We start from the raw sequence: 14,470 nt of genomic DNA on the forward strand, positions 1-14,470 counted from the left end.
ACAGAAAATAAATAAAATTTATGTGACCATAGTAGTTGCTTTTAAGTCATTGAGGCCAACAAGTTGACCTCGTCCACTAAGAGCCTGAGTGGTGAAATCATGCCTGCCTTTATGGGTCATGCTGAAGTGATCCTTGATCCTTGGCATGTTTATAGAATGGACTGTTTTACAACTGAATCTTTGTGTTAAGCCAGAGCTGGTGAAACTCTGGATCAGGGCCCATGTCCCACTCAGATTTCCTTTAGCATGGAACCTGGTGTAAACATAGAACCAAACAACTTAAACTGTAAACATTGCTCTTTTTTCAATAAATGGTTTATTACAATTCACTTGTTTGTTGGGGCGTTGGGGCACCATGCACCACTGCATGTGTGTGGAGGTCAGAGGACAGCTTGCAGGAGTCAGTTCTTCCACTCTGTGGGTTCCAGGGAGTGAACTCAGGTCATCAGGCTTAGCCGCAGACACTTTTACCCACTAAGCCCACTCACTGGTTCTGACGTTTCTCCTTTTTAAAGTGAGGGGATAGTACTAATTAGAAACCAAACCTGAGAAATTAAACCACTTTCATTTTATAAAGGATGAAGTCCTGAAGTTACATAAGCATCTTGAATTGGGGGGTGGGGGGTTCGGCGGGGATTGAGACAGGGCTTCTCTGTGTAACAGTCCTGGCGGTCCTGGAACTCTAGCCTCAAACTCAAGCGATCACCTGCCTCTGCCTCCCCGAGTGCTGCGATTAAAGGTGTGGACCACCACACCAGGCTGCATCTTGAATTCTTAACCATCCATCCTTAGTGTGATAATTTCCAGTAGTTTTTCCATGTAGTTTTCTAATGTTAATCTCTTTGCTAACATTAAAGATATTGTACATTTGTTTATTTGCGAGTGTTGGTAGCACACATGTGCCACAGTACACACAAGTCAGAGGACAGCTCTCAGAAGTTAGCTCTCTCCTTCCACCGCATAGATCGGGAACTGAATTCAGGTTGTCAGGCATGGTGTCAAGCATACTCACCTTCTGAGCCACCTTCTGGCCTTACAGTGTCTCATTTCTTAAATTGGGATGGTAAAACCAGGCTGTTTCTTTTAATTAAATCATGTAACTTTTATGCTCACATGCGCACAAACACACATACACACTCACATACTCTGATCACATGACTGTTTTCCCCTAGCCACCAACAGCCAAAATGCATGCCATCATCGAACGCACAGCCAACTTCGTGTGCAAACAGGGAGCGCAGTTTGAGATAATGCTGAAGGCCAAGCAAGCACGAAACTCACAGTTCGACTTCCTGCGATTTGATCACTACCTCAACCCCTACTACAAATTCATCCAGAAAGCCATGAAGGAAGGACGGTACACGGTGCTGGCAGAAAACAAGAGTGAGGACAAGAAAAGTATGTAGATCTGGCCCGGCTTCTCGGGTGGGGAGGTGGTCCGGGAGTGCGAGGGTACCGTTCTCAGAGGAACGTGACTGAGGTCAGGCTTGAAGTCTTAGGTGCCTGTGAACTGCCGATGAGTCCTGCCGGCACACCGTTCTCAATCCTTAGTTCATGTTTTTCCAGAGGGTTCGAATACAGTTAATATCGATGCTGGCCAAGCGGTCATCTAGGCTGGAAATGTTTCCTCCCAGTTTGGAAGCTTAATGTCTGCAGAGGAGGCACTTCCACTCTCCCGTGCATGTGCTCGCATCACAGTGCATGGGGCAGGAAGTTAGCTCCCACACATTCACAAATTGAAGACACTGCCTTGGTCCTGGCTCACCTATTGGAAACTGTTTCTCCAGTGTCTCCACTCCAGATTCTTAGAAAGCCAGTCATCTCCTTTTTGAGTGACCCCCAGGGGCAAGTCTCCCTAGCCAGGTCTTCCCATCCCTCAGCCTTGCACCTCCAGGGAAGCACCCTGGCACAGAGCTGCACCTCCAGCCCCGCCCAGCTGTATAAGTCTTACCTGCTGGTTTGGGGTTTTTGTTATTTTTTATTTCTTTCCTGTTGGTGATGTTTTGCTTTCATGAATAAAGAAGGTTTTTGCCCTTTTTGAAAATAAACACCTATTACAGCACTCCAGTAAATGCCAAATGGAGGCTGTGAGGTGGATGAGGTGGCACTCTTTCCTACTTTCTTCTGAACAGCCTGTGCAACATAAGGAATATTCCCCATGGGCTTTGTGTGCTGCTAACCGAGAAGAGCCATGCAGGACTCTGCCCGTGTCTGCTCTCAAGTGTTTCTACACTCATTGTAATCATTTCCCTCTCTTTGTTCTCCTCTTCCTCTCCCCTCCCCTTCCTGTGTAGACCCCACTGCCTCAAACTCAGGTCTACCTGCCTCTAGCTCCCGTGAGCTGGGATTGAAAGCATGTGCGGCCATGTCCAGCCTGTGTCTATCTCCTTTAAAGTTCCCTTATTTATATTGTGTATATGAGCCCATTCAGGCCATGGTATGCTTTGTGGGGTTCAGAGAATGGCTTTCAGGAGTCAGTTCTCTGCTTGGACCATGTGGATTCTGGGGATCAAACTCACTGAAAAAAAAAAGAGTTTGTCTTTTTTTAACTTTAAGATTTATCTGTTTGTTTGCTTAAGATTTATTTTTTTATATGACTGGGCAGTGGTGGCACATACCTTTCATCCCAACACTTGGGAGGCAGAGGCAGGCAGATCTCTGAGTTGGTCTACAGAGTGAGTTCCAGGACAGCCAGGGCTACACAGAGAAATTCTGTCTCGGAAAACCAACAAAAAGGAAAAAGAGAGAGAGATTTTTTGTTTTATTTACATGTATGCGCTTGTGTCTTTGTGAGTCCATGCCATATCCGTTTGGGTACCTGTGGAGGCCAGTGTTTTGAGTCCACTAGAACTAATGTTACAGGCAGTTGTAAGCGCCCAGTCAGGTCCTCTGGAAGAACAGCAGATGCTCTTAACTGCTAAGCCATCTCTCTAGCCCCATGTTTAGTTTGGTTTTTGAAACTGTGTCTCAAGGAGCCCAGGCTATTCTTGAACTCTGATCCTTCTACTTCACTTCCCAAGTGCTGGGATTAATTGCAAGCATCTGTCACCATGCCCAGGAGACTCTTTAAATATGATTTTAATGAGCATATTTATAGAATATGGTGATAATTTAATGCATGTAAACAATTAAACTAAAAACCAAAACAAAAAATGTTTTGAGATACAATCTCATTATGTAGCCCAAGCTGGCCTGAGACTTGTAGCTGACCCCCTGCCTCTGCCTCTCGAGAGCTGGGATTACAGGTGTGTGCCATCATGCCTGATAGCCAACATCTTGAATTCAATTTCAGAGTTGGGGACGACCTCTGACAATGAAGACGAAGATGAGGAGGAGGATGGGAGTTACCTGCACCCGTCTCTCTTTGCTTCCAAGAAGAGCAGCCGCCTGGAAGAGCTGATGAAGGTCTCTATTTTCTCACTAGGCTGTGTGTTTACACTGTCACAAAATTGCTGCTCATTTACATTTGGAAACACGAAGCCTACCATTTCCTGTGGCACAGCTGTGTCTTGTTTTATCACTGAGGTGTCTGCATGTCTGTGTTCCATGTGGTGAAGAATCATTTGTTTTTCTATGTCCCCACATTGCAAGTCACACAAGCAAAAGATCGTTTTTTTTATAGGAATAGTGTTGGTGAAGACTTAGAAGCTGTTTTGTTGTGTAGATTGGAATTTAGGATTAGACTTTCTAGGCTTTTTAAAGGTCTGCTTGAAAAAGCCTTAGTTCCCCTCATAGACATGTCCTAACTATGTGCTTTTACCTCTGTTCACCTGGCCCTTCCCTCATCCTTATGAGGAGACCATCACTTGCACACTCTCCCTCTGCCGTTTGTGATGTAGAAGACAGAATTTATGAGGTTGAAGCGTGGTTCTCCACAGTCACAGTGTAGTTGATGTCTGGGAGGAGTGGCTCTTGATTAACGGGAGGTAAGAGCTGTTGATGAGAAATCAAGACCCAGTGAGGAAGGACAGAGTTTGAAGTTTCATGGGAGTTTGGATGTCTACACTTTGAGTAGCTGTCTGGTCTTGATGCTCCCTCGCCCTTTGCTTAGAAGTTGTATGGAGCAGAAGCCTGTTCCTCGGGTACTCTCAGCCAGCCAGCTGGAGCACCTGGCCCCAAGTGGACAAGACGTGTGTGTGTGTGTGTGTGTGTGTGTGTGTGTGTGTGTGTGTGTGTGTGTGTGTGTGTCCAGCCTAAAGAACAGTGGCTGTTGGCAAGGAAGTTGTGTTTGGGAGCGTGTGCTCATGGAAGGTGGCATGCTCAGGGGAAGGATGGAGGATGGTGGATTTCAGAGGCGCAGGGGCAGAATTATAGGAGCCATACTGGAACCAGTAGGGCAGCATTGAGCAAGCAGCTTCAGGGCAGTGAGCACACTCTTGTGCTCAGGTATGGTTCTGACGAGACTCTTGTGATCCTCGGACACATGCGTGCAGTTCTGCCTCCATGACCTCCCGGCTCTCGTGAGAGTTGTCAGGGTCTGACATGGTGGCTCTGCCTCTACAGTGGCGGCAGTCTCACTGTCTGGATGTGTGCTGGCTTTTCCTAAGGCATATCCACGAGACCGTGAGGTTGAATCTCAACAGGAAGTTTGTACACGGTTCAGAGCATAGAAAATGCTAAAGCCAGTATCTTCTCTGTCCTTAGCCCTTGAAGGTGGTGGACCCAGATCACCCCCTAGCAGCCCTTGTCCGTAAAGCACAGGCCGACAGCTCTGCTCCAGCCCCACCCACTGCAGATGGCACACCTGCACAGCCCTCCCAAGTGGAGTACACGACAGACTGTGAGTACCCAGAGTGTCCTGTTCTATATCAGCTTGCAGCCCTTCCCCACCTGCCATGCTCTCCCTCAGTGGTGTGGAGCTTTCACTCCAGACCTCCTTGTGGGCCAGGAGGGAGGTGCCTGGAGGCCATGTTTGCCTGGCCTGTGGCTCTGTATTCCTGAAAGGAAGAGCCAGGCAAGGGCAGAAAAGTAAGCACCCGCCAACCCTGCTTCCCAAAGCCACACTGACTCCTCCTTTAGCTCATGATTGGCTAGAGCGGTGGAGGCTGGGAAGTGACGCCTACAGTTCAAAACTGCTGCGCTGAACAATGCACAGACAGACCTATTAAGAATGGGAAGAACAGAGCCTGGGTAGACAGCACAGCATCGTCTGTCCTGGTGCCGTGAGAACTCCCTGGTTTCGGCATCAGATTAGGCACAGTTTTGTTGAGAAGAACCCCAAGCGGGGATGGGGAAATGTGGGGTTGCCTGTCATGATTGCTTAGCATGTACAGTTATCCCTCTGCCTCTTCAGGGGTTGGTTTACCCCCCAACAGATAGTAAAACTCCTGGCTTCTCTCATAACCTCTAGAATCCTGTCTGGAGAACTTGGAATACATTGTGAATAGTTGTTATGCTGTGTTGTTCAAGGGTCATGACAAGGAAAAATTTGTGCCTGTTCAGTACAGATGCAACTTTCCCCCTTTGTGTTCTGAATCAGCTGCTTGAACAGTGGTGTGGGACCTAAGAATATTGAGAGCTGGCTGTGATGCGCAGGGGATTGTGTTCTTCTGGACTCTTAGGACTGCTGCTCTCTTACCTTTCTAAGCACTTGAAGCTTACTAATTGAAGGGGAGCACTCTGGAGAATGATCCTGAGTGTCTGACCTTAGGTTCAGTGTCAGCTCTCGCTGCTGCTCTGAGGCTAAGCGTTGTGTGAGTGTTGTGTGAAAAGAGGAACCTTCAGCAAAGAAGGGTCAGCCTGTGCTGCGCCTGCTACCCTGCCGCAGACTCCATTCCTCGAATGGAGTGCAGTGCCTGGAGTGTGGGTCTTGCACTAAAGAGAGAGCTGCCATTTATCGAGGATGGACAGTCTTTACATGTGCCAGCTCTTCTGCACTTCTCTCCACACAGATGTGGCATTTTGATGTAATAAAGAGACAAGACTGTAAAATTCAGTTACTTGCCAGACACGTCTCCTATTTGGGAGGCAAAGGCAAGAAGATCTCAAGGTAAGCCTGGGCTACCATAGTGAGACCCTATCTTAAAAAAAAATCAATTTCTGAGTGAGCTTTGTGAGCATAACCCTAGAAAACCTAGGCTGGGACTTAGATCATTTCTTTAATGATCAGATTGAGTGACTTCAATCTTGAGTGCCCAGTCAGAGAGAGCTCATGTTACAGGGCTGCGTGTCACATCCCACAGGCAGCCATCCTGCAGCCTTCTGGAGATTTCTGCTAGCTCAGGCACACGCTTGGGAAGAGATCCATGTACATAGCCTGCCTGTTTCCCATGCCCTGTGTAACCCCAGAGAAAGCTCGTGAATGACCTAATCAGTGGCAACAGGAGGCTCTGCCAAGCAGTCTGGTTGCACTCCAGAGAGGGAACGGGGTGCTGCCAACCACACCCACCTCATCATGCCTATTTCCTGCTTTTCTGGTTTTTAAGTGTGTATGTGTGCATGCATGTTCCTGTATGTGTACCCTCGTTTGCAAGTGTATGTGGAGGATAGAGGCCTGTGTTCAGTGTCCTTGATTGCTCTCTGCTTATTTTTGTGTGTGCATAGGTGTGTGTGTGCGCGCGCGCGCGCGCTCGCATGCCCCCGAAAATGTTGGGTTGGATTTTCTCCACCTTACTTTTTTAAGACAGGATTACTCAGTGATTTAACTAGACTGGTTGGCCAGCGAGCCCCAGGGATCTGCCTGCGTTTACCTCCCAGGCACAAGCCGCAGCTCCAGCTTGTACATGGGTGCTAGGAGTCCAAAGTCAGATCGTCATGGCTGCAGAGCAAGCACTTTACTGACTGAGCCCCCATCCTGCCCATCCCCTGCATTCCTGTTCCAAGACTGTCTTGAATTTGCTTGAATCAGATGCATTGTCTATTCATGTTCCTGTATCTTTTTATAGCCTTAGAAGAGAGCAGTAGAGACTGGGGGTGAGGAAACTAATTCTGTCATCAAAGGGTGAACAGTTACACACAGAGGTCAGCAGTGGGGTACAGTGTGCGCAGACCCTGTGGGCCAGGCAGGATGGTAGAGCAAGCTGACTCATCATAGCTGCTTTGTGACTCATCATCCCCAGGCCAGTGGGAATAGTGGCCTGAGGCCAACTTTGACACTGTAGGTCGTCAAAGGACCATGCAGATTCAAGACAGGGCCCCGGGGCCTCAGTGTCCTTCTTGAGGCTCTGAGGAAATCTCAGGCTTGCTATATTCTATTTGAGGCCTAGTCCTGCTTACACTGCCCTTGACCAGAAAGGACATCAGGCCCCGATGAAGCCCCTGGACACAAGGAAGAATGGGTTGTTTATCTGAAGTTTGTAAGAACAAACAGATCTACATGGGGTTGATGGGTTTTAGATACATTTCTGTTATTAGCTATAAAGACCAGAGCCACCAACACAGCCTCCTGCCCAGGATCAAAAAGATCATTGGGCATAGCAGGTGAACTTGCAGTTTTACAGCAGAGCCAGGCCCGTGGCTAGAGCCTAGGATCTGTTTCTCAATGAAACTGCTCAGAAACCATCAGAGAAGTCCCAGCATCCTTGGCTGTGGGACTGCTGCAGTTAGGTACATCCTTGCTCTCTCCGGGGCTCCAGCTCTGCTGGGTACCTGCCTGAAACTCTCGCCTCCCCCTAAACTCTTTCCCTGTGAGTATCTGCACTAGCTTGTTGGTCTTGTCTTGTGATGCTGTAAGCTGCCAGAGTTGCTTGATTCCAAATCTCTGGTCCACTGCTGGTCATTCACAGCAGCCCTGGCTCTGCTCAATTAGGTAACACTTGGTTTGTAGCCAACCATTAGTACGGCACTTACAAATGCAGCCAAGCAGAGGAAAACCAATCACAACTGTTGGTTTTAGTCCTTTTGTGGTAAATTCATCCATATATAGCAATTAGGTTGCTTAAGTGTTAACAGGAAACTGCTGGGGTCCTGTGCAGAGTGTCACCAGCCTTTTTCCCTCTGTACTTTGCTTATTCTCAACACTTTTTCTTTTCTTTATTATTAGTGTGTGTGTATGATGGAGTGATGTGCATGTCACATACATGTGGAGTCACCTGTACCCTTCTGTGGGCTCTGGAGAGAGAACTCAGTTATCAAGATTACACAGTAAACACTTGACCACTGAGCCGCTTACTGGCCCTTATAGTATGTCTGCATCTTTCAAATGTGTTTTACTGTTAACCTTTCAAAGGTTTGATAATGATTGTAATGTTTAGAACATGGCCTACAGACAGTGGCCTGTGACCTAGCCCTGTGTGTATCAAGTCAGATCCAACAGATCTTCAGAGTTCCTTCTTTCCCACAGTAGCAGAGATGGGTGGGATGAACTTGCATATGTGTGACTGACTGCCATCATTCGTTAACCTTGCTCCTGCCCTCGGCAAGTGTCCACCAACCCTTAGAACTTAGCTGACAGGACAGGGGCAGGAGGCCCTGAGACTGTGGGGTCTTGGGCAGCAATGTCAGGACTCAGTGCAGAGTGAGTATGTCTGGTTTCTGTTGCACTTGATTCAAAGAATAAGTGATTGCTTGGTGTGATTCCTGCACAGGACCACAGGGACACGTTGAATTACTATTCTGCCCCATGGTTTAGTAAGATTGCTACCTTTGGTTCTTATAAAGAGAATGAATTTGCCTGGCTGATTAAGGATTGTTAATGAATATGAAATCGAAGTGAGAGGCAACTGTGGTCAAGGGGTGGGTGGGGATCATGACAATTGTCCAGGCTCATATGTGCTCTCCTTACTAAGCTGGTCCACTTGGTGTTTGCTGTACTGGTATTCCAGAGGATCTTGTACTGATGTGTTAACCAGCCATGGGTCTGTATGTGTAGATCCCCTTGTGGATAAAGGTCATGCCTGACCTGCTGGCACAGTGCCCTCTTGCTTTACTCCAGGGATACACAGGGCTCTCAGAAATGATTACTAGTAACTTTTAAAACGTTAAGATGGGGACTGGAGAGATGGTTCAGTGGTTAAGAACACATACTGCTCTTGCAGAGGACCTGAGTTCAGTTCCCAGCACCCATGTCAGGCAGCTTACAATGGCCTATAACTCCAACTCCAAGGAACCCAGCACCCTCCTCTGACCTCCTCAGTCACAAGCACATATAGAAACAGACAGACATACACACATAAGTAAAAGCAAGTCTTAAACCATAAACCCGATGGAATACACCATTAATCCTAGCCTCTGAGAGGCAGGCAGGTGGATCTCTGTGAATTAAAGCCTGCCTGATATACATAGGTCCAGACCAGCCAGGGCCGCAGAGTGAGACCCTGTCTGTGGGAGTTGCTCTACTTCTGCAGGCCTTGGTTTTTCCATTTGTACATTTAGAATGTTAATTTATTATGTTCCGAGTGAAACATTGAAGATAGTTATTTTCATAGCACTTCAAAATTCTACACTGTAATAATGGTCAAGTGAAACAGGGTGGTGTGTGGAGATGGTTTCTTCCTTTCTTTCTCTCCCTCTCTTTGTTACTTTTTCCTAGTAAAAAATTTCCCTAGTTATCTAAACAATAGTAAAGCCAAATATGAGGAATTTGAAAAGAAGTCTAGTATGGGGGAATATATCCTAACATAATAAACTGTTATTTTGCTTTTGGAGGCCCATGAAATAGTTGGTGCCATAAACAAAATACATAGTGAAGAGAGGTCTGAAGATGGTATGGTAGTTGTGGATCTGAAATCAGTCTCACCATCACCATGATGACCATCCCTGAGTGCTGGGCTTGGTCTTTATCCTTGTAACGTGTGTGTGTGTGTGTGTGTGTGTGTGTGTGTGTGTGTGTGTGTGTGTGTGTGTGTTGGGCATAGGCACATGCCACAGCACACATACGGCATGGCGGTGGGAGAAGCACTGTTGGTTCTCTCCTTCCACCTTCATGAGGCTTCTGGGATCAGACTCCAGTGGCCAAGCTTGCAGGGTGAGCAGGCGTCTCCCTGTCTCACTGGCCCACATTTTTATTTATTTATTTGTTTGTTTTATGTGCTCTTCTCCATCCTTGCAGCTCTGGGCCACAGCGGCTCCTTGGACTCCAGCAAAGCAGGTTGCCCCATTCCTCACTCTACCTCCATCCCTGTCCGGGTTTTTGTCCTGGGAAGCAGGGGCCAAGTGCTATGGTACCGCAGTGTAGGCTTTTATTTTGTTATTTTGAGGCCTCAGTAGTTTTTCCCTCTCCTGTAATTGCACAGGAGCTTTTGAAAGCACTTGGCTTTTTATCCAAATTTTCCAAAGCATTCAACTTGATGTTCACAGAAACAGCAATTCTCTTCTTATTCAAATTGTGTGTTGGCATAAAATTTAACCAAATACATAATTACAGTAAGTTTAACTAAAAAGAAATTGCTTAAGAGAAAAGCCAGTAAGAAGCAAAATCTCACCCTTCCAAAGAGGAGCCCACCCTGCCTGGTGTGTCAGGGCACGGGCTGCCTGGTCAGGTGGAACCGCAGCCGCTCAGGGAGCTCCTACAGTCCTGCACAGGGCGGCCAGCCCCAGCTGGCTCTGCAGAGGGACGCAGAGGAGCACCTGCGGGCCGGCACAGCCAGGAGTCCTTGAAGAGGGCCGCCGTCAAGAGCAGTGTCTGGGAAACAGAGCCAGCTAGAGTGTGCGGATGGCCAAGAGCTGACTTGTGAATTCGAGAGCCAGATGGGGGAGGTTCTTAGCTAAGGAGGGAGAGCCAGTAGTCACCACTCGATTACATCCGTGAATGGGGGTTTGAGTGTTTGTTTGTTTTGTTTTGTTTTTTATGAAACTAATGAGAAAATGGGGGAATATTTAATGTACAAGTAATTTTCACAGTTAGATGGGAAATAAGTGACATTTTGTTCGGAAATTGGTACAAATAACTCTGAGGTGAAAATGACTGTGCTTCGTTTTAGAGGTTCAGCTCAGCTGCTCCCCAGCCACTGAGTAAGGGCTTACCTAGGAAGACTCCACTGTGCATCAGGGCAAAGTTGGGTTGGAGGCCACTGAAATATTCTACTCACGGTCATGGGCACCTTAACGGAAAGGTCTGAATGAAAAAGCAGACCTCACTGAAGCAGAGAAGAGGAAACTGACTGTTCTCTCCATGGGCTTGTGGGTTGAGCAAGCAGGGTGAATGGCATTAAGTGTAAGAATCAAAGATGCACACCCCTTGGTCCAGTGTAGCCCCCTTAGTCTCCAAGGAAACCCATTCTGAGGAAGGAAGGCTTTAGTAGTGACCAAAGGCTCAGCTCATTTACCAGAGCATGACAGGAGCTGCATGGCTGTTTTGCTCCCCTGTCCGTCCCCCCGGCACTGGCTTGATGTGAGCCGAGTTGCCCGCACTGCTGTGGGGCCCAGAGTGTGTGGCTTCTGAGGAAGCAGAGATGCTGTGGAAGAAGCCCGCCTGAGGTGGAGGGGAGGATGTCTGTGTGGGTGTTGGAAGGTGCCCAGTGCCATTGGGACCTGGGAGAAGGATCCTGAGGTGGAGTGCTGGCTGCTTTACCTGCTCTTTCAGCTCGTTGTTTAAAGTGGTGTGGACCCTTGCCAGCAGACATGCAGGCTTTTGTTTTATTTTTTTGAGGCAGGGTGTCATGTAACCCAAGACTGCTTTAAATTCACTGTTATAGCCAAGGATGACCTTGAACTTCCACCTCCCTGCTTCCATCACCAGCTAGGATTGCAGGCACGCACCATCACGCTGGTTTAGGTGGTGCTGGGTCAAACCTAGGGCTCCATGCATGCTAGAAAAACCCTGTACCACTGAGCTGCATCCCCAGCCTTAGGAGTTGAGGTGTATATGGTGATTATTTAGGGTTCCACTACTGACCAGAGTGAGTTTACCACAGCTGTGACATGGGTGTACAGCCTCAACACTGCCTCCACAGCCAGCTGTGGTCTAGGCACACAGCCCGGTAGGCTCTGCTAGCAGCACTAGTGGGTGGCTCTGCTCACCTTGTGGGGTTTACCCAGCAACTCAGGAGACACCCAGGCTCCTTGAGACTCACTTTCCACCAGTTTTCCCGGATTGGGCAGCCTGTGAAAAAGAACATCTAATTTTTATTTTACACAATTTTTTCTAGAAGCTTTTTAAATGGAGGTGTATAAAATTAACAATTTCTTTTATTTCTTAGCTTGATAGTGAACCATTTTTCAAGCTCTATTCTATATTACTTTGCTACTTAGCAGTAAATCCTTATAGGAGAGTATAATAAGTAAATTATGCAGGAGGCATTAATGCTGAAATACTGTCCACTGTCAGAGCCAATAATGCTTTGTATAATGTTCTATAAAAGGTAAAGTATCCCTTGTGACTAAATTTTCTCCATGTACACACAGGATGCATCTGCCACGGCGTTCTTGTAATTGTAAGGTCAGAGGACAGTTGTGTGGAATCGCTTCATCAGGCCTTTGCACAAGCAGTTCTACCTACCAAGCTGTCTCCCTAGCCCTGTCCGAGTTTAAATTGTGTCACCACTGTAGTTTTAAACTTGTGTGTGTGCTCACATGTGCAGTGTGGCACCGACAGGAAGGTCGGAGGACAGCCTGTGGGAGTCAGTCCTGTCCATGCACCACTGTGAGTTCCAGGGATCAAATTCGCTTGTCAGACTTGGCAGCAAGCCTCTCTACCCACTCAGCCACCTCACTGGTCCCTATCCCAGTGGTTAACAGTTGGTCTGCTGCTGGCTGTGGCATTTTCTTTTTTAGGTAGTGTAATGTTAATCAAGGGAGGTAGAAAAGCAAGGAAAGCTCTGTGATTCTTGGCATTCCTGAGCATCCTTGATGAGGCTCAAGCCCAAGCAGCTACCTCAACAACAGAGGAGAGGGCTGAGCCAGCTGCACAGCAAAACCCGCAGCGTGGGTTATGGTGGGAAGGAGATTTTACTTGAGCTCAGTCGCAGACTCGGATTTCAGCTCAGTACTGAACTGTAGGTACAACTGGTCACCACTCAGGAAGCCAGCCCTGAAAGAACTCTCTAGTTCACTAGAGTAGAGAGCTAGAGCTCTCAGGATGTAGCTCAGAGCTGGAGGTGCTTGCATGGTAGGCACAGGTTCAGTCCCAACACCAGTAAGGACGGGAGGTAAGTTACATGTTTTTGTCTTAGAGGGAATGAGCCCCCATGAAATCATTTTCTTCCTGGGTTTTATAGCTCGGTGGTAAAGCACTTGCCTAGCATGCACTGAGGCCCTGGATTCATGTTCCTTTTACTCCTCCCTGATTGCTAGTTTTTGTTATAAGTATTGACTTCATGTTGTGAGATTTTATGAGTAATGTGTGTCTTCTGTCTGTAACTATAATTCCTGCTTGTTTAGCCTTAGTTCTGTGGCTGAGTGTTTCCCCTGCACACTAACTATCTCCAGTTAAATTCCATATTTGATTCATCTCTTGTTTTTTGGTTGTTGTTTTTTTTTTTTTTTTTTTTTTTTTTTTTTTAGTCTGGTAAGCTAGCTTTTTGCATGGGCTCTTCAGAAGTTCACAAATTCTTGCATAATTGAAAATCAAATGCCCACTGGTACCTGGTCATCAGCACCTGGTGGCTGCTGTCTGTACTCGGAGCACTCAGGAAGCAGAGGCAGGAAGTTCTTGTTTTTGAAGTCAGCCTGGTGTATGTAGAGAGCAAGACTGTTTTAGAAGAAAGAAAAAAGCCAGGCTTCAACCTTCATACAAAAGAAGATCATGTCTGGGTCTGGGTGTGAGGTTTTCAGATAATGGTTTCTGTCCCTCAGAACTTTGCGAACCAGAGCCCAGTGTAACCCTTACTTAATACCACAGAGAACCCTGGGCAGGCAGACGCCGGTGTTCTGGTTTTCATCTGCTGGGTCTGATGCTGTTCTCTTAAATTCTTTTATGATCGAAAGTGCTTGTTGCCTTTTAACGTACACAGCAGCAGCATAGCATCTACCGAGCCACACTCACCTACGACATAGTGGCTCAGCCCTGTTCTCAGGAGAAGGCTTCCCTACCCACTAGCTGTCTGTGTGCTGTTTCACCTGAGCTCCAGGGGAATGCCACTACCTTAATGTCAGTCTGCAGTTCCCATGTGTGCCTTCAGGGTTTGTCGACTTGGTTTGCTGGCTGGTGGTCTGGGCCTCCTTTTCCTGGGATTGACCTGTTCCCTGGCTGTGGCTCTGCCTCTGGTTGGTGTCAGGTGATTTTCTGTCTCTGTGGTCGAGTGTTGTGTGTTAGTGTCACAGTTGGTTCTGTGTTAGTGTTTCAGTTCTCCTTCTTAACTGGACAGTGGCACTGGGGCCAGAACTTCTTAGAGATCAGGAGTAAACATTTCCAGCTTCCAGGGTCCTGCATGTCTACCAAGCTGCTCACCTCTGTGACGGTCATATGAAGGTGGCCACAGGCCACAGACAAGATAACTGGGCAACAATAATATTTTTATATGAGCCAAGAGGTGGAGGTAGGAGGATCACAAGTTCTACATGAAACACTATCAAGGAAGCAATACAAAACCTCTGTGTAGCCACCAGGATTGGAGTGCCATATATTTTTCATCGTGTAAAACAACTATTTTGC

The 14,470-nt window shown here is 47.3% G+C and overlaps 1 protein-coding gene across 9 annotated transcripts in view; it reads left to right on the plus strand.

Moving 5' to 3' along the window:
• Positions 1 to 14,470, plus strand: part of Sfswap (splicing factor SWAP) — a 78,766-nt gene that overhangs the window by 14,936 nt on the left and 49,360 nt on the right. For all 9 annotated transcript variants that reach the window (XM_006971370.4, XM_006971371.3, XM_016002755.3 and 6 more), the window contains 3 exons: positions 1,173 to 1,398; positions 3,293 to 3,405; positions 4,645 to 4,780. In XM_006971370.4, coding sequence (XP_006971432.1) covers positions 1,173 to 1,398; positions 3,293 to 3,405; positions 4,645 to 4,780 — 475 coding nt within the window. The remainder of the gene's footprint in view (positions 1 to 1,172; positions 1,399 to 3,292; positions 3,406 to 4,644; positions 4,781 to 14,470) is intronic.

The sequence above is a fragment of the Peromyscus maniculatus genome, chromosome 23, assembly GCF_049852395.1.
Source record: "Peromyscus maniculatus bairdii isolate BWxNUB_F1_BW_parent chromosome 23, HU_Pman_BW_mat_3.1, whole genome shotgun sequence".
In the NCBI taxonomy this organism is placed as follows: Eukaryota; Metazoa; Chordata; class Mammalia; order Rodentia; family Cricetidae; genus Peromyscus; species Peromyscus maniculatus.